Source organism: Lycium barbarum, chromosome 12 (genome assembly GCF_019175385.1).
Source record: "Lycium barbarum isolate Lr01 chromosome 12, ASM1917538v2, whole genome shotgun sequence".
Taxonomy (NCBI): domain Eukaryota; kingdom Viridiplantae; phylum Streptophyta; class Magnoliopsida; order Solanales; family Solanaceae; genus Lycium; species Lycium barbarum.
This window is the reverse complement of record NC_083348.1, coordinates 85,350,290-85,371,066: the sequence shown is the minus strand read 5'-3', so window position 1 is coordinate 85,371,066 and position 20,777 is coordinate 85,350,290. Positions and strand designations below refer to the sequence as shown.

Here is a 20,777-nt window from a genome sequence, read left to right as displayed (position 1 = left end):
AGTTCATTATATTTGTAAGTAAACTTCATTTAGACATCCGAATTATAACCTGTTCCAATTGAGCACATCACCTTATAAAGTGATCCTATTAAACACTTTCGATTCAAATTTTTAAAAAACTTTTGCAGAGTGCTAGTATCTGTTAAGTAATTAACTACATAAAATATGACATCTCCTTTATTAAACACAACATTATGATCTGTTGAGATTATGTATATAATTAAAGGAGGAGACATATTGACATTTGAAAACGCGCACAAAAGTATTTTTCAAAATTTGACGTTATCACATATTCAATTGGAATAAGTTGTAATTCAAATGTTTAAATGAAATTTAGTGATAACTTCAAAAGGCTATCAATGTATTAAATTTTAAAAACTTATAGTAAATTAAGGTAACACAATTAAAATTAAATGAGAAGTTACGTATGTGATTTTTCTAATGGGTTTCAAGCCATTTTTTTTAGGGCAGTGGGTTTTTAATAGAAAAAAAAAGGGATATTGGGACCCACTTCTTTGCTCGAAGCTGGTATGCTTTTTTAAGATTTCACCGTGAAGGAGGGAAGAGGACAAACAAATTCGTTATTGGGACCCACTGCCATATGTGTAGAAAAACTTCAGCAGCCATGTGTAGCCACTTCATTGCATCAAAAATCCAACAAAATTACTATCCTACCCCTGTGAAAACGACTAAAAATTCAAGATCTGCGTTTATGAGCCCGTTTGGATTGACTTATAAGCTGTTTTCAGCTTTTTTGAGTGTTTGACTGGCCAACTTAAAGTCATTTGTGCTTAAAATAAGTTCAAAAAAATAATTGGGCCCGTTTGACTTAGCTTATCTAAAACAGCTTATAAGCCAAAAAAAATAAGTTAAACTACCAACTTAATTTTTTTTTAGCTTATAAGCTGACATAAGCTCATCCAAACGGGCTCTATATATAGTAGTAATATTTAGTCTCTTTGAATTCTCTTGATAGGAATCTTGCTCTGCTACTGCACCTGAAAGCATTTTCTATACACACTTAGATCACCACGAATTATTGTAAGTATTTATTTGTCGATAGTGATTCGCGGAGATGCTTTTCTGCTATAGCATCAGGAATCATGCCAGCTGTCTTCTCTGAGCATCACATGAATTCTTGAAAGGATAAAATAATCCCACACACATGTATTTCATCCGTTTCTTTCCTAAGGGGGATTTTTTTTAAGAGAAATTAATAAGATGGAAGAGATAGAGCACAAGTACATTGAAGTGAATGGGCTAAAGCTTCATATAGCTGAAACCGGAAGTGGGCATTCCCCAGTTGTAGTGTTCTTGCATGGGTTCCCTGGAATATGGTATTCTTGGAGGTACCAAATGATAGCTGTGGCCAAAGCTGGTTACAGAGCTATTGCACCCGATTTCAGAGGATACGGGTTATCAGATCAACCACCCCAACCCAAAAAAACCACCTTTCTTGATCTGATCAGTGACCTCCTTGCACTTCTTGATGTTCTTAGCATCTCTAAGGTACTCCATATATATATATTCATCTTCTTAAATAAAGCATTACTTTGAATAATCATTTTCCTTAGAATGAAGATGTGAGGATTCATATAGTTGATCTCAACTTCAGGCTTAGTTGTTATTCTTGTTGTTAATCATTTTGCTTATAATGATAATGTAGGCTTTTCTTGTTGCTAAAGACTTTGGAATTTTTGTTCTTTCCCGTTTTGTTGTTTTTCATGGGGAGAGAGTCTCTGGATTTATTACTATGGGGGTGCCATTTTATTCTCCACTGACTCTCAACCTTCAAGGCCTCCCTGAAGGATCCCATCTTGCGAGATGGAGGGTATGTATGGTTCTTGGTTAATTATTTTCTGAGTTGTATAGGGTGTGTTTGGTATGGTGGAAAATATTTTTTAAAATTTTCATGTTTGTTTGGTTAAAATGTTCTGTAAAATATTTTATTAGGAAAACAAGTTTCTTAAAAATGATGAAAATGACTTTCTTATTGGAAGTAGAAACAATTAGTTTCATAATTAGCTAGCATTCCATGCTGATTGTTTCCTCCCTACCCCGCCTCCCACCCCTCGCTCCATCAGTCCTCATCCCCCGCACCCCACCCCCTCCCCTTTTGCCCCCTCCGCACCTACATGCTACACAGTGTTTGTCTAAATTATATATAACTGTTTTTGGGATTACATGTTCTGTTTACTTACTAAACATAAAAAAAAAAAATAGTACACCATTTTTTTTCAGGAAACTTTTTCCTTCCAATCAAACACACCCATATTATCAATTCTAGCTATATAATATCTATTTAAATGTCCGTGGAGAATATATTTTTTTATACCAAACACACCTATGTTATCAATTATAGCTAGCTCTCTCTCTTGATAAATCTTGGAGATACTTATTTTAATTGTTTGCAGGAGCCTGGGAGAGCTGAAGCTGATTTTGGTCGCTTTGACGCCAAAACAGTAGTGAAGAATGTATATATTCTTTTCTCCGGAACTGAATTAGTACCAATAGCCAGTGAAAACCAGGAAATCATGGATTTGGTGCAACCTTCAACCCCTCTGCCCCCTTGGTTCAGTGAGGAAGACCTAGCTATATATGGAGCTTTGTATGAGAACTCTGGATTCCAAACTGCTTTGCAGGTTCCCTATAGGTATCACAAAACATCTATGGTTTATCTCTACTATCTACCTTCATATCATAAATCGAAAATTGTATTAAAACACTACCTGGTTTGCAGTATTACTATCAATCTTCAGTAATTGTTTTGTCTCAAAAAATATTTTTCACTCTCCAAACACCAACAAACCCCCCCCCCCCCCCCCCCCCCCCCTCTGAAAGTAAGTCATTTTCCAGAAAATGGTGTTTCTCATACTAAACACATACATACTGTGTTAATATTCATGAAACAAGCAAATTCAAGTTATAGGAATTGCTATTGCTAATGAGAGTTACGCCTACCCGTAGAGGTAGAGTTAGAATTTTGAGTTTATGTGTTCTGAATTCTTAAAAAGGTTAGTTTATTGGTTTTTGGATAAATTGGTTTGCTTAAACAATACGATAGATCCGCCCCTGCATACATGATCGGTGCTTGGTGGATGCAAGTTCAATTGAATCTCCTCCGTTAGAAAATTATATTGTGTAAATAGGATAAAAATCAAATTTTTAAATGCAAATATATATTGTTGTATCCCCTTAACATAAGGAAGATTTTAGTTTACTCACCGATGTGGTTCAAACTCATAGGCTTAAATCTTTGGTATGACATTCTTATGTTATTCTGAATCTCCTTGTTAGAATTTCTAGCTACGTCACTATATATCTGTACTGGTAAAGAATGCAAGTATAAGATAAAATGGCCGAGGTGCGAGCAAGCCGACTCAGACTACCTTACTAATCCGGGAAAAAGAATGTTGTAGGAACTGCTTTGCTGTATTGAATAGTTTCCTGATATATTCTTTTTCTCTTTTTTTTTTTTTTAATTGTCTATGATTTACATCCTGCAATAGGGCACTCCATGAAGAAGTCAACATTACAGATCCAAGAGTTAATGTCCCAGCACTGTTTATTGTGGGTGAGGACGAGTGTTTCCTCAAATTTCCAGGAATGGAAGAGTATACAAGTGGAGGAATACTGAAAAGTTTAGTACCAAATTCACAGATGGTTTTTCTGCCAGAAGGAACTCATTTTGTTCAAGAACAATTACCTGAGGAAGTTAATCAACTCGTGCTCGGCTTCCTTGCTAAGTATAGTAATTAAGTTACAATGAGGGATTGTTATTGTTATTGTTTGATGGAAGTGCAAGTAGTTACCGATAGTTGCATCGTAGAGAATAAAGAGAAGCAATTGAACCCTCTTGCCAACGCCTAGCTCCTCTCCTGCTTTCTTGTTTCGGTTATATTATGAATATTGGATCAGGGACAATGTACAAGTTCGAAGAGTGCCAAAGACAAAGCACAGTATTTAGCAAATTTGACAAAATCAATGATCATGAAACCAACTCTAGTTTGGTTTAACTTCGAACACCGTGGTTTAGTACCAGAATTATTGGTTGTGTATGTATCAATGGCTTCCAATTGATTACATTACAAACAAAACAAGTGGAAACCTAGACGGCTAAACGTATTTAAGTTAATACAAAATTAGATAACTTATTATTGCAAATAGACACATATGAATTGAACTAGTCTTAGAGAGGATAATGAAATAAATGAAATATTCACTTGCACTTGGTGCTTATTCTAAACCAGTTAGTCATGTGGATTCTACTTGTATGATGATCACAATTCACAAACGTAACATGTTGAAGTTAGGCAGGCCAGTATTTAACTTAACGTATGATTCTTTGATGACATCCTGAAGTAATATATATATATATATATATATATATATATATATATATATATATATATATATATATATATATATATATATATATATATATATTTGGATGACTTCTAAGAAGATGACAGATACGATAACCTACAGAATATTCTGTCATACTCACCTGACCTCAAATAAAATTCGGTTGGTAGGACTTTAATCAAGAGAAGAAAAAAAAAGAGGAGATAATAGGTAACACTATGCCACCAAAAAAGAAAATCAATGGTAATATATTAGTACTATTATTTCTCCCGTCCTATTTCATGTAATGGTGTTTGGTTGAATATAGAGTTTTAAAAAATATATTAGATAATGAGAAACATGATGCTACAAAGAAAGAAAATCAATGGTAATATAGTAATCAATGGTAATATAGTACTACTATTTCCTCCATTTCATTTTAAGTAACGTATTTGCTTAAACACAAAATTTAAGAAAATTAGACAACGGGAAACATGGTGCTACCTAGAAAGAAAATCAAACGGTAATATACAATTATTATTTCTGCCATGTCGTTTTGTGTAAATGTTAGAATGAATACAAAATTTTAAGAAATATTGACGGATTTTTAAAATTGGACAGAGAGAGTACTAGTCATTATCTTTATATGCTTGGAAGTCTAGCTAATAATGACAGCCATAATAAATTATGTATAGCAGGAAAATTGCCGCGAATAATTATATGGAATTTGTCGATAGTGTTTTGCAAAGATGCTTTTTTTTTTCTCACCAAGAATCATTCCATCTGCTTCACGCTTTCACTAAGGGACAAATTTGACTAGAATAATTTTGTATATACTACGATGCATAATTAGTACAAGTACTAAGTAAGTACTTTAAAAAATCACTCTGTCTTCTCTCTGACCTTCACATGAAGTAATTATAAAATCCCAAACGCATTTCATCATCTTCTTACAAAATAGAGCAAAAAGGCAAAATCATATTCAACACTTTCCAAAAATGGAACAAATAGAGCACAAATATGTTGAAGTGAACGGGCTAAAAATTCATGTAGCTGAAATTGGAAGTGGAAATTCCCCAGTTGTAGTGTTCTTGCATGGTTTCCCTGAAATATGGTATTCTTGGAGGTACCAAATGATAGCTGTGGCCAAAGCTGGTTACAGAGCTATTGCACCCGATTTCAGAGGATACGGGTTATCGGATCAGCCACCCCAACCCGAGAAAACCACCTTTCTTGATTTTACAAATGACACCCTTGCACTTCTTGATGCTCTTAATATCTCTAAGGTATATTCATCTTCTTATGTTTTGAACAAAAAAAAGTCATTTTTTTTTTCAGATTGTAATTTGGACTAACATTAGTTGGTTATTGCCCGAAAATGAATTAGTGGTTTGAAGTTGTAAATAAAATATAAGGGACCTGATTTGAATAGGAGTATATAAAAGAAGATCCTACTTTATTAAGGTGTGGAATAAGTAAGGCTCATCAACTATTGGCTTGTGATGGGTATGTTGGGATCGAAATAACAGCCGTCATGTGGAAGCTAACAATTGCAACCCTAGCAGGGTAGACGCTCTATATAAATATAGGTCAACTCCTTTTCCCTAGTTACCATAAGAATAACCTGGCGTATTCGGTTACTAACGGGGCCGAATTCTGAAGTTATTAGAAGTGGAGTATTACGTTTCTTCGACCCTACCTCGATGTTATGTACTATATAACTCGAGAGGAGAGGATTTAAAGAGGTTTCATGTAGTATTTAAACTAGCAATGTTGTTGAATTTGACATACCAGCTTCAGTTTTGACAAAAATGAAGAAATCAAAAATTATAGCAGTGACTTTTGAGCAACAACAACAATAACATGCCTAGTGTAATCCCACAATTGGGGTCTCGGAAGGGTAGAGTGTACGCAGACCTTACCCCTTGTAGGTACAGAGGCTGTTCGACTCTTGAGCAACTATCAGGATTTTGTGGTTTGAACAGAATCTGACTTAAGGTGGTCTACGCTCATAATGTGAAATGCATGGGTAGATGTTGACTTGTTGGCTACAAGATATCAGAGCTAGTTCCTTATCGCTCAACCAAATAACTTTGCTGTATACATGAAAATTTTAGTTGTTATAAGTTGAAGATTATATCCCTGTCCTATTCTCATCTCTGTGTTTGCCAATATGTAGGTTTTTCTCATCGGTAAAGACTTTGGTTCTATTGTCATTTCGCGTTTTGTCACTCTCTATGAGGTGAGAGTCTCCGGATTTGTTGTTATGGGAGTGCCATTTTTGCCCCCACAACCTCTCGAGTTTAAACAAGGCATCCCTGAAGGCTTCTATATTTCTAGATTTGGGGTATGTACGTTAATACATTTTTGATCTCTACTTTGTTTTCTTCATGATTATCATTTATAGTTCCTCTTCAATCTTGGAGACATCTATTTTAATCCTTTGCAGGAGCCTGGGAGGGCTGAAGCCGATTTTAGTCGCCTTGACGCTAAAACAGTAGTGAGGAATGTATACATTCTTTTCTCCAGAAGTGAATTACCAATAGCCAATGAAAATCAGGAAATTATGGACATTGTGCAACCTTCAACTCCTCTGCCCCCGTGGTTCTCTGAGGAAGACCTGGCTGCATATGGAGCTTTGTATGAGAACTCTGGATTCCAAACTGCTTTGCAGGTTCCTTATAGGTATCACAAACATCTACTATATGTTTTTTTGAACTGGAAAGTCCCCTTTCACAACTTTCTCTTCTCTCAAACTCGGACTTTTTTATAACCGAGGAATCCTCGAGGGGCAGGCAGTACTGCACGATTTGAAAATTAGTGAATAATAGGCCCGTCCCTCTACTGGGAGAGGCAGGCTTGAGAAATAACTACTTCCACTATGTGTTAACATTCATGAAACTAAAAACAAACTCAAGTTATAGGAATAGCACATGAGAGTTGCTCTGTACCCAGTGGCAGAGCCACTCCTCTCCAAGGGGTGTCAATTGAGATCCCTTCGTTGGAAAATTGCACTGCGTAAATAGGTTAAAAAATTATAATATTACTAATATATACTATATGTTGAATTCTCTTGGTTTCGTCGTGTGTTTACTTCTTTATATTTTGACTCCTCTTAGTGAAAATCTAGGCTCTGCGACTATCTGTACCTGTAGGGTGTACTGGTAAGAGAATGCATGTACCTTTTTGAAATAGTCAAGGTGTGTGCAAGCTGACTTGACCACCTTTATCCAAAAAGCTGACTTATATTTTGGCTGGTTTCTTAGCTAGAACACTTTCCTGATATATTCTTTTTCTCTATTCTTTTGTTGGATGATTATGAATTTCATCATGCAATAGGTCACTGCATGAACAAGTCAACATTACAGATCCAACAGTTCATGTTCCAGCACTGTTTATTATGGGTGAGAAGGATTATTTCCTTAAATTTCCAGGAATGCAAGAATACATTAGTAGTGGAGGACTGAAATATTCAGTACCTGATCTGGAGATAGCCTCTCTGCCAGAAGGAAACCATTTTGTTCAAGAACAACTACCCGACAAGGTTAATCAACTCGTGCTTGAATTCCTTACTAAGAATAGTAAGCTTCAGTAAGGCCTCGTTGTTGTTGTTGTTGCTCCGTCTACTAAGAATAGAAGTTCGAATAAGGCGTTGTTGTTGTTGTTCCAACTACTAAGAATAGTATGCTTCAGTAAGTCCTAGTTGTGTTCTACATGTAATATTTTGATGCCGTGACCCTGCAATTCCTATAAAAGCATGAAGTAAAAGAAGAAAATACCATGTTATGAAAGCCATGTTCCACCTCTCTTTCTTGTTCTGTTATATTATGAATGTTGAAAGCCAGGACTATTATTTTGAAACAGAAGTGCCAATATAAATTACTTATTGGAGCAATTTAAATTGTTATGTGGAATGTTTATAACATTAAAGAATTTTATTTCGCCGTGAAACCAACATGATAAAGCAGCAAAATTAAGAATTAGTAGTTCTTTTTTTTTTTTTTTCCTCCAGAGAAATTCATATTAATCAAACCCCCGTCTTCATGAAACACTAGTTAAAATTTCTTGGTTCATGTTACAAAAGAGTCCTTTTAAAATTGCACGCAGTCCAATCAGTAGGGGGAAAAAAAAAAGTAAAACGAGAGGAGAAGAAAAAACTGCTGTAACAGTTTTATAGTGTGCCAAACACACAACCTTACGAACTTTACGGTTAACAAGAGAGTGTGCCCGACGTATTTTTTATTTTGCACAAAAGAGTTGATTTCTAAGACGGTGAACTAATAATTATTATCTCATAAAGTCATCTTTCCTTTCCCTTTCGATTTCCATTTCCTTTGACAAAAAAGGTAATTTTCTAAGATAATAACTGGAGTATTAGTTAAGTGACCTGAGAATCAAACCCGGTACAAAATAAGATAACCTGATTAGTTAGAAAATAGATATACATATGAATTTAATTAACTTATAGCCTATTTGGCCAAGCTTCTGTGAGGTCAAAAGTGCTTATTTTTTAAAAGTGTGGTCTTTAGCCAAGCTTTTGAAACAAAATAAGTGATTTTGGGGAGTAGCAGAAAATCTTTTTCAGAAACAACCCCCCACCCAAACACACACACACCCCAAAAAAAGGTACTTTCTTGAAAAACACTTTCAAGAAAAATACACTTAGGTCTTGTTTAGAAAGCCACCTGATAATTGGAATTGGTGTAATTACTAGGATAATAATTACACAACACACAACCTAGTAATAACACTGTATAGTGATTACGATGCAATGTTTGTTTGTCATAACGTAATTACAGTGTAATTACAAGCATATTGTTTGGTTGTACATGTGCATTACAAGGTTAGATTAATTTAAAAATCAAAAGTAATACTTGACAAATATGTGCCTTTATAAATGATTTATTAAATTAGGTATTAGATACACATTATTTCTTTAAATATATTAATTAATAATCACATATTTTTTGTAAATAAGATGGTAAAGGTAATTGTATATATTTTTCAAATTAATAATTTTTTTATTTAATTAATCATAAAAATTAGAAGCACACATTTTGGAACATTATGGGCTGGATGTTAGACAAAAACATTAATATTCATACATATAATGTCATAACATTATTCAAATGTTTGACAAAAAAATAATCTATTTATTGTAATTGGAAAATGAACAACATGCAATGTAAAACAATAAATGAATAATACTAAAGCAAATAAATTAAAATCGAAAATATAGCCTAAATTCAAAATTTCAAAAAAATCAAAAAGTTTAACATGATACTTTTATGTCAAATTTCAACATAACATAAAGTAAGTTACAACATAGCTTAAGTAAATATAATTCAAAAGGAAGTGAAAACATATATAAGTCTATAACCTCATTCAAGAACGAAATTCTACTTTAATAACATCACTCATTAGATGTCAAGTTTGTCAATGGCTCGTTCTTCTAATATTAGGAAGTGTAATGTCAAAAACTAGAATGATAACGTAGTTACGCTGAATGAAGAAAATAAGATTTTTTTTTTTTTAAGTACGAGCAATTACATGGAATCACAAGAAGTAAAGGTTTGAAAAAGCGAAGAAAGAAAATGAAAAAAATAATAAAAAATATTTTGAATGTAAAAATAAAAAAGAAACTGAAATAATAGAAATAAACAGGGTGTAATGACACCCAATTCTCGACACCCCCCTTGAGAATTGGAGAATGTAATTAACCCCCTCTCAATTACACCAATTACATGCTGGACATGTAATTATTTGGCCTGACAAACATGCCAAACTGTGTAATTACACTCAATTCCAATTACATGGATGACTTCCAAACATGACCTTAGAAGTAATTTTTAAAAGTTTGGTCAAACATTAATTACTACTCAAATATGTTTTTTAAATTAATTAGTCCAACACAAATTGGTTTTTAAATGGGATAATGAAAAATTCTTTAGCGGCAATAGTTATTGTCACAAAAACATTTACCAACAATTGGTTAATGCCATTAGATCCAAAGTCGCTAAAGCCTTTAGCGACATTTATTGTTAGGGCTAAAGTTTGGTATTGTCGGTAATAATTGATTCTAGAATATAATTAGCGGCAATTAAATTATTGTCGCTTATTAATTGCCGCTGAAGGATGTGTGGCCACACCAGCAGTGACAGGATTAGGAATGAGGATATTCGGGACAAGGTAGGAGTGGCCTCGGTGGAAGACAAGATGCGAGAAGCGAGATTGAGATGGTTTGGGCATGTGAAAAGGAGAGACATGGATGCCCCAGTGCGGAGGTGTGAGAGGTTGGCCATGGATGGTTTCAGACGAGGTAGGGGTAGGCCAAAGAAGTATTGGGGAGAGGTAATTAGACACGACATGGCGCAGTTACAGCTTACCGAGGACATGACCTTAGATAGAAGGATTTGGAGGACCCACATTAGGGTAGAAGGCTAGTAGATAGTCTCATTATCCTGTCTTATTAGTAGTCGCATTATCATAGTATAATTTCTTGTGCTCTGATGTATGCTATTATCTGTTGTTTTCTGTGCTTTGATTATTCTATGTTATCTGTTTCGCTTGCGTTACTTCATTTTCATATCGCTTTGAATCTCTTAGCCTTATCTGACCTCTTTTTATGTGTTTATTGAGCTGAGGGTCTCCCGGAAACAGCCGTCCTACCTTGGTAGGAGTAAGGTCTGCGTACACTCTACCCTCCCCAGACCCCACGTTGTGGGATTTCACTGGATTGTTGTTGTTGTTGTTGTTGTTGTTATTAATTGCCGCTGAAAGCATATTTTATTGTAGTGTGCTTATTCTAAACCAGTCGGTCACATGGATTCTACTTATATGATTGATCAGAATTCACGAAAGGAACATGTTGAAGTTAGGTAGGCCAGCAATTAACCAACTTAATCTATGATTCTTTGATGATATCCTTTATTTTTTTGAGACTTGACTTCAATTGAGATGGCAGATATATTATGACTTCAGCATATTATGTCATGCTCACCTCCAAAAAGAATCGGCCGGTTGGGCTTTAATCAACAAATAAAAAATGGGAAAAGGTCAGATTTTACTATGCGAAAAAAGGATCAAATTTATTCTCTGTTATATTATTTGTTCAAGAAAATTTCACGTTATCTAAATGGTTCAAATATACCCCTCCTCAGTAAAGTCTATCCCAAGGAGACTTCCAATGCCACGTGACATTGACACTTAGTGAGGTGAAGACCACGTGGCATACCATGTCACCCGCCCAACCCATTTTACCCCATCCCCTTTCTTTCTTCTTCCACCACTAGCATCTTCTCCCCTCAACTACAATTACTACCATCAACACCACCATGACCACCACTGTTTCCATCGATCACCACCTTCACCTGCTTACCAACTCTATAGGCATTATAGCCATGAGAAGACATTGAGACACATTTATGATAGCTCAGTATACAAAAACATAGCTGCTATCTTATGTTACGTGAATTTGTGACCGGACCACAACTTTTTTTATTCTGAAAAAAAAAAAACACTAAGATAGCGCAGATTCTATTTTGGTTACCCATTTAGTTTTGTAAAATATTAGGTGTTAGGATTACCTATATTCAAAAGGTTATTGTTAGTAGATGCAACTGATTTGGACCTCTTAAAGAACTTGATGGTTTGGTGCACATGAATCAATTCAGTTGCTCATTGACTTATGAAGATGAAGACTTGGATAAAGTACCAAATAAGAAGTTATGGTAAATTTATTGGTATTGCACAATTACTACAGAAGTAATGTCTTCTCGTCGGACATTATTACAGTGAAAGATTTTAAGCATGTGGAGGTGGTGACCGGTGGAAATGGTGGTGGTCATGATGGTGCTGATGGTAGCAATGGTGGTTGAGGGGAGAAGATGCTAGTGGTGAGAGAAGAAGGGAAGGGGATGGAGTAAAATGGATTGGCGATTGACATGGCATGCCATGTGATCTCCAACTCACCTAGTATCAATGCCACTTGGCATTGGAAGTCCACCTTAAATGGACTTAACGGAGAAGGGGTATATTTAAACCATTTAGATAACGACAGGGTTAAATTTGATCTTTTTTTCACATAGTAGAAGAACAAATTTGACCATTTCCCTATAAAAATAGAGGATGGGAACATGATACTCTATTGCTATTCCTTCCATCCCGTGTGACGGTGCTTGCCTAAACATAAAAATAAAAGGAAAAATAAAGATTTTTAAAATGTATGATAAAAAGATTAGATATGATATTAATATTTGTGTAACTATAAATATCATTTAGCGTAAATGAAAAGCTTAAAAGCAATTATTTCTAAATTTATCAAATAGCTATTCATTTTGGTACAAATCTCTCTCTCTCTCTCTATATATATATATATAAAAGGAGAATAGTCTAGCTTAATATTAAGTCAAGTGGCGTAATATGAACAAGCCACTTGGCAACAAATTCTATTTGCATTAATTATTAAAGAAGTTATTAATTGTAGTTCAAAATATTACCTAATTTAATAATCTACTACTATTACTACTACTACTACTAATAATAATAATAATAATAATGAACTCACGTAATATACTCATACGATATTATCAACACATAGTAGTAGAGCTGTTAATATTATTATTATTATTATAATATATATATATATATATATATATATATATATATATATATATATATATATATATATATATATATATATGTCTAGGTTAATATTAAGCCAAGTAGCGTAATATGAACAAGTCACTTGACAACAAATTCTATTTGTATCAATTCTAAAAAGTAATTAATTGACATTATTAAATGAACTCACCTAATTTGGTGTATTGATTGGAGAAAATTATTAATTGATATTCTTGGATTCTAATTTATAGTCAACTATGCTCCTTTAAATGGTAAGATATAATATTATCCTTTATTACTTTTTGCAATTAAGATAAATTCAAGCCCATATGAAGAGCACCCGTATGATTAAATTGAATGCAATATCAAAATTAAAATGTATCAAAAAATCATGATGAAATTCATTTGTTTAAATATTTTCACTTTAAAATGTTACCGTCTAAGTAATCTATTAGGAATATAGAAAATGATAAGTCTAAACGAAATTGAGATATCAACAATTAGATTTTATCACCTTTCTTATTAATAATAGAACGAATCAATATTAGCATAATTAGCAGGAAAAAAATATGATGCTACTTTGAATTTTAAACCAAGTTCATACTATATATAGATGTAAAATAATTTAAAATTAAAATAAATAAAAAAAAAAGGATTTGAATTAAATCGAAAGACAGTTACCTTTTTTAAACTAATCAAATGACTATCCTTCCTAAAAGTAAAAAAATGGAACACATCAAAGTTTTTTGGGTACTTCCTTTTAAGAAGAAGATTTTCTTTCAAGCTAGGGTAATAACAGAATCAAATTGACAAGTTTTATGGCTCTGATGAACTAAATTTTATAAATAAATATCGATTTCCTTTTCTATATTTCTCTTTCTATGTAGAGAAAATATTCAAATACAAATATTTGAACTGAAATAAAAAATTTGAATTTGAATTTAAAGTTAAAACATGGGCAATTCAAATATCATCATATAAGGAATATTAGAATTTTTTTCCCCCGAAGATTGGGTTATCTTTGTAATGAATTTATAATGCAATAAAAATTTAAAATTGATTATACCCCCTAAAATTTAGGTAACTGATTATAAATTCTAAAATGTTTAATTCAAATTCTGAATTTGAAGTAGTTAGCCATATCTCGGAAACAGCCATCCTACCTTGGTAGGAGTAAGGTCTGCGTACATTCTACCCTCCCCAGACCCCAAGATGTGAGATTTCACTGGGTTGTTGTTGTTGTTGTAAGTAGTTAGCCATATATTTCTGTGGAAAAATGGTTAAAAAATTATCTCCTTTTTCGGCTTTTCTCTATTTATATATTTTTTTAATTTTGCATTCTATCTTATTAATCTGCTATATCTTATTTAAATAAATAATTTTAAAAAATCACTAATTAGAAAAAACAATTGATGCCTTATATGAGTCCAAAAAATCTTCCCGAAATTTGTGGAGATAATTAAGTAATCAACTACATAAAATTAAGAGAGATTTAAGGAGAACTTCATTAAGAAGGATTTGAGTGTGTCACACCCCAACCTTGGGGGTGTGGTCGGCACCCGAAGGGCCGAGCGAACCAACTGTGATATCTAAACTCTGTAACGTGAATCATAGGCCGACGAGGCCGCTGAATAAGATAGTAAGAAGTATATCATAACAACCTGCAAGCAGAAAAGGCCCAACAACACATATATGCATTACAAGGGCCAACAATGCCACAACTAAGAAAGACAACTAGTCGGAAGGCTGGCAAGGCCAAACACAATACCTGTACACTGACTGATAGTCTGTAAGCCTCTAAGAGCACTAATATGCATCAACTCGTCAGGACAGTGGCCCCGACGTACCCATAGTCATACTCTCTCTCTCTCTCTCTCTCTCTCTATATATATATATATATATATATATATATATATATATATATATATGCATCCTATTTAATGACTCTGACCTGCAACTCCGGAGAATGGAGTGCGAACATCCCTACTGAACTTTGGTATCCTACTGAGAAAGGTACAACAATCCATCTACCGTACCTGTAGGCATGATCACAGCGCACAAAATGCATCAGTACGAAATATGTATCGAGTATGTAAGGAGTAAGCATAAACATAACATAAGCATATGAGATACAGATAATGTTGACACCCAATTTTGTCCCGCCTCTCCTCCGAAATACCTATTTGCGCTTCTAATATTTTTGGGAAAATAAAAAATATATATATTATATTTTACTATAATTATTAGCCTCTTATCAATACTGGCATTTCATTATTACAGTTACCGGCTATCCTCATCATCATTTATCAATTATTATTATTATTATTATTATTATTATTATTATTATTACTATTATTATTATTATTATTGTTATTACTACTACTACTATTATTATTATTATTATTACTACTACTATTAATATCGCTACTTTTATTTTTAACATTACAAGCATTACTTTATCATAAATTTTAAATGTTCGTCACCGTTTCATTTTAGGATTCACACTCATTAAATTAATCTTTACTTTATATACACTAATTATTATTCGTCTTCACATAATATATTTTGTACTAATTATTAAGTTGGAAGCCCATAAATTAATTAAGGGAGGAAAAGGGCCTAAAATTCGGATAAGACCAGCCAAATTAATGGCCCAAACACCCTCTTCACCCGTCCAGCCCAACAAAATTCGTCTGACCCGGCCCATTTCCTTATTCTTTTACCCTAAAACCCTCTCCTTCTCTTTCTTTCCCCTTCCACCCTCATCGCCGCCTCCTTCGCTCTCTCTCTCTCTCTCTCTCTCTCTCTCTCTCTCCTTCCCTTTCTTCCCTCTTCTCCGCTCCCCCTCACTCGTTCCTGTTCCCCACCACCGCCGCCTACACCCGCTCCCACTTCTCTCAGTTCCCCACTTTTCCTTTGTCCCCCACGCTCCTCTCTCTCTTCTTCACAAGCAAACCCTAGATTTCCCCTATAAATAATGATTTCTATGTTCGTCGAAGGGGGGTTTTTTTTGGGGGAATCATCTGAAACCCTCTGAAATAAAGAGTTCTAAGTCACCCTAAGTTTCAAAAATATCAAATTTTGTAGTGGTTATGATAATTCAAAATATCGAGTCAAAATATTAGAGCATTTGTTTTCTGATTTTCGTCTGCTTTGTTTGTTGCTGTGAATTCGAGCATCGCAAGCTCGGATTTAGTAGTCCTCGAGGTAGATATCGAAACCTTCGCCCCACTTCGCTGCACTCAAAAAAGGTAATCTTCCTCCCTTTTATTTATTTTAGCATTTATTAGCTATTTTCTGCTTATATGTGCTAGATTGTTTAGTGTAGTAGTGTTAATTGCTAGATTAGTCGTTGCTTGCATATGTTAATTACTATTCTTGCCTAGCATGTTTATTGGTCGCTAGTTTTAAGCCCATTTGAATCCAGTTTAGTTATATTTGATCATGTTTAAATCCTATGTAGTTATGTTTATGAGTGTTAGCTTCCTGTTTTAGTCCCTCTAAGTTAGTTTTAATTTGTGTTTGTGGGCTTAGTCTTTATTACGTGGAACTAGACCCTGCTTGTGTTAACTCAGTTTTAAAATTATGTCTAGTTGCAGTTTGTCTTGTTTAAATTTAGCTTGTGCTAAAGATAAGTTTGTGTAGTCCGAATTGCATGTGTGTGTTTAGTACATGAATAGGCCTGTCTGCTGGTGTTTTTACCAAAACATGATTAGTTGAATCAAATGTTCAGTTAAATGAGTGATGAATTATCTGAGATTGGTATAAAGCCTATTTGACCATTTGTTGACTTAGACTGATAGAGTGTAATATGATTAAGAGAGATCCTGGTCTAATTTGAAGTAAGCTTAAAATGCCATTTGTGATAACGATATATAGTGTCATTACGTATATTTAAGAGTTAGTTTAAAGTGGGACCTGAGTATGCTGAATTTGGCTTAACATCATATTAGAGGCTATTGCATATTGTTTGGTTAAAAAATGTTAAACTAGTTATTTGATAATCTGATGAGCATGTTTTTGGACTTAGATCTTGAGACTGTTAATAGAAAGTCCAATAAATATACCTAAGCCGATATCAAACATGTTATGACAAAGTTCTCCTTCTGTGTTTAAAGTGGCATAAGTCCTTAAACTAATCAAGTGCCTGCCATTGCTTTGTTGAAGTTTATATTAACTTTTAAAGCATGTTTGCTCATTCCTAATTTGCCATGTTTGATTTGCGTATCATGTAATCGTGTATACCACTTACATTTAGTTGAGATGTTCAATTATTCCTACTCAATTCATGTCTGCATATTACATAAGCAGAATAAGGAGAAATCATACATGAAGTTAGCTTAAAATTCGCATGTTAAACCTAACTCGATCTCTGAAACTCTGTTGCCTAAGGCTAAGTGTCTAGCTTGTATAATAGAGCCTGTTTTCTCCTCTGTTTTCTTTCCATTAAATGATAAATATCAGTATATAATGGAAATCATGTAGTTGTCCTTTCCTCTTAATATTCCTGCTTGGCCCCTAATTGTTTGAATATGGGTGAATATAACTTAATCAAAGAAGTATGAATCAGTAGGATAACTATGTGTTTGAGGCATAGGATAACTTGCCCATTAATTATGTGTGTCGTTTGACTTCAGAACCTAAAAAAATAGATCTGCTCCTGATATATATTTGGAAAGATTCTGGTATTAAAGGCTATTCATAATGATCGATATGTTTTTTTCTTAAAATGAGTCTAGGCAACCTCTTAGCAAGTAGGATATGTTAATCAATGGAAAATAAAATCAGCAATAGGTTTGATAGGAATTGAAATTTGTTCATGTTCACTAAGTGCCTACTTTAGGTGATATCAATTAAAGCATGATTTCAGCCTGACCTTAATTCTTTTATTTTTCTCTGAAACTATGTACTCATATGTGGTGGTTCAAATAGTTTTTTCTGGCATCCTTTGTGTGTTATTGAATGAGTAAATGAGATTGACATGGTCTGTCAAAGGCACTATGTTTGTTTGGATAAGCATGCATGCCTGTTTTGGAATTCTGTGTTGGCTGCATAATACTGAATATCCAGTTATATGTTAATATTCCCTTTTTCCCTGTGACTTTTATTAGAATTATTTGTTGTGTTCGATCATTAGTCATCATTGCTTTACCCTTAAAAAGAACAATCAGATTGGCACCTTGAGCTGACTCTCACATTATGTGATCGAGCTACAGCCATGTTTGTGGTTTAAGTTGTTTTTTAAAAAAAATGAACATATACCACACTTGATAAAGGCATATGGTTGTTCCTATATGTGGCTGCCTGTTACTATTGTTGTTTACCACAACATACCACCGATGGTTTGCTGTTTATCTGGTTGAATTACTGCTATATATCACTTTGAAGGCAAAAGAAGCTTATTGTTTGAAACCAAACCTACATCTGGGGCCATGTCTTTGGCTAGACATTGTTTAACTATTGTTGGTTGATGCTCAATTGTTATGGGCTGCTGCTCAGTTACTCTTATGGCTGTTGAAACTCACTTTGTGGCACTTCCCTGTTGCACTTTATGCTACTTTGCTGCTGTTCATTGCTGCTACCTAAGGCTGCCACTTGGTTCTGCTTGCTGGTGCTATTTCTTGCTAAAAATGAACAGATCACTATACTTTAAAAAAAAATGAACACATCCTTATGAATGTATATGCATAAGATATACCAAAATATACATAGTATATACATAATCTATTGATTTGTTTTGAGTTATATTTTACATGTTTTAACCTCATCCGTTGATTATGTACTAATCGTTCTCTTTCGTTTTATGCATGATCATCATATATGAGTCCGAGGGACTCGTTCTTCTCCCACATCCGGTGTTGGGCTAAAAGCCCAACGAAATCTTTTCCGCGTCCAGTCCATCCGCAGCAGTGTATAAAATCTCTGCTGGGCCGAGGCCCAACAGTAGCAGATCAGCCATCCTTTAAAATGGGCTGAGCCCATGCCCGATTGCAGCAGCCCTTCTTATAAAATGGGCTGAACCCATTTAAATTATCTCCTCCTCTATTTATTTTGTGCATTTAATTTGTATTATGCAACTAACTCTTTGTTTGTTTTGTTTTATTAGTTTAGATAAATCCTAATTAATTAGTAGGTTTAGCAATGGGTAGCTAATTTAAGAGAAACTAACAATTAATTCCATAAGTTATTCTCTTCTTTTCATGCTTTTATCTTATTTGGAATAATTGATTTGCAAAATGGCATGACTATATATTTTAAGTAAAGGGAATCACATTTTTATCATAAACGTTTCAAAACGTCACTAATACGCAATTATAAGTATATTTTATGCTCTTCAAGTTTGAATCAATCATGCATATTTTTAACTAAGCACAATTAATAAGAAATGACTCACTTTTTTTGAATTCTATTTACAAGTCCAGATTTCCTACACTACCATATTGATATAATGTCATTTTATTTCAAGTTAAATTGGCTAGGTTTTCTCTTAAAAGCTTCTACTTATATACAAATCATTATATTTTGCAACTCTCATTTTTTCAATAAAATTATTATTTTAAACTCAACAACATTTATAAGTTTTATTTTTGAGTGGACTACTATGTATTTCTTCAAGTCAGTTTAAGTAACAACACTATGTTTTCCTTTCAAACCTTAATAATATTTGCAACCTATTTTCTTAAGATTTAAGCATTACATTTAATCTAAATTAATTAACCTAAGTTTGGTCGGATAACCGTACGTTAACGGATTCTAAAGGATGCCTAATCCCTTTCCTTTAGAATAATATAAAGCCCTTACCTAGAATCACATTGGTTGTTAGACCATTAACGGAGGTTTAGTTTTAACTTTACCTTAGTTAATATTTAGGTGTCCTAATTCACCGTTAAATTAATTAGGTGGCGACTCCTTAAAAAAAACAAATAGGGATCACCAATATGTCATACTTCTAAATCAACCCGGGTTAAAACGGGGTGTGACAGATAACTTGGAAAAAGATGTAGAGACAACCTGAAACTCTGAACGAGGCCACTGAGGGCGACCATAATCATGACATAAATGTAAATGCATACCCGTAAAATCATTCCTCACTGTAGAGGCATATATCATATCATATAACAATAATAAATCCCTCTGTGGGGTGAGCTCATCATCATAACATCATCTCCGCCCAACTGATCAGTGGCAATGCACAGCTACGTGCCTATCCGGCCGCCTACAACACGGCTCGGTAAAGAAAGAAATACATCTAGGTGCACAGCTACGTGCCTACCCGGCCGCCTACAACACGGCTCGGTAAAGAAAGAAACATGTCTAGGTGCACATATAAGTGCCTACCCGGCCGACTATAGCGCGGCTCGGTAATGAAAATAAATACATATATATAAGTGTAATGAAAGACTAACCTCAGAAGAAATATCATGGAAAGAGTCGGGGTGACCTATCGTCGTTATCCTCCGACTATGATTATTGTCGCTACGTTTATCATTATTTGATCATTAGGTCAAAGAAGTAAAAGTACAAGAAAACATCTTGTTATGAATTATTCACGAAGCCAAAGTTAGCCAAAATCTTATGAAATATGATCGACACAACTTTTATCGGAAAGAGTGTGCCAACGAGAGGTTCTTCACCTTGGAGCAATAGATAAGAAGATAAGGATTGACTCAATTAAAGGAAGTACAATCAACTCAACTTTGATGTGAAGAGTACCATAACTAATATCATTCTTCATTCGATAAACAAGAGGGGTACGAAATGTGAAAGGTACTTCAATACAAGTTATTCATGAGAAAAGGGTAAGCTTAATC

General features: G+C 34.0%; 2 protein-coding genes across 3 annotated transcripts; both read left to right on the top strand.

Moving 5' to 3' along the window:
- Nucleotides 1–968: 968 nt before the first annotated feature.
- On the top strand, nucleotides 969–4,025 carry LOC132623621 (uncharacterized). 2 transcript variants are annotated; one of them, XM_060338400.1, is made up of 4 exons: nucleotides 969–1,509; nucleotides 1,667–1,831; nucleotides 2,415–2,653; nucleotides 3,510–4,025. In XM_060338400.1, exons 1-4 carry the CDS (start codon nucleotides 1,222–1,224, stop codon nucleotides 3,757–3,759), a joined length of 942 nt encoding a protein of 313 aa, XP_060194383.1. In that variant the 5' UTR covers nucleotides 969–1,221; the 3' UTR covers nucleotides 3,760–4,025. The 2 variants fall into 2 exon arrangements, with proteins under 2 accessions (XP_060194383.1, XP_060194384.1); XM_060338401.1 differs by lacking the exon at nucleotides 1,667–1,831 and having other exon boundaries at nucleotides 973–1,509.
- A 1,141-nt stretch (nucleotides 4,026–5,166) lies between these two features.
- Nucleotides 5,167–8,135, top strand: LOC132623993 (uncharacterized). The gene is made up of 4 exons (XM_060338807.1): nucleotides 5,167–5,630; nucleotides 6,524–6,691; nucleotides 6,794–7,029; nucleotides 7,684–8,135. The coding sequence occupies exons 1-4, from the start codon at nucleotides 5,343–5,345 to the stop codon at nucleotides 7,937–7,939; spliced, it is 948 nt and encodes a 315-aa protein (XP_060194790.1). The 5' UTR covers nucleotides 5,167–5,342; the 3' UTR covers nucleotides 7,940–8,135.
- The last annotated feature ends 12,642 nt before the right edge of the window (nucleotides 8,136–20,777 follow it).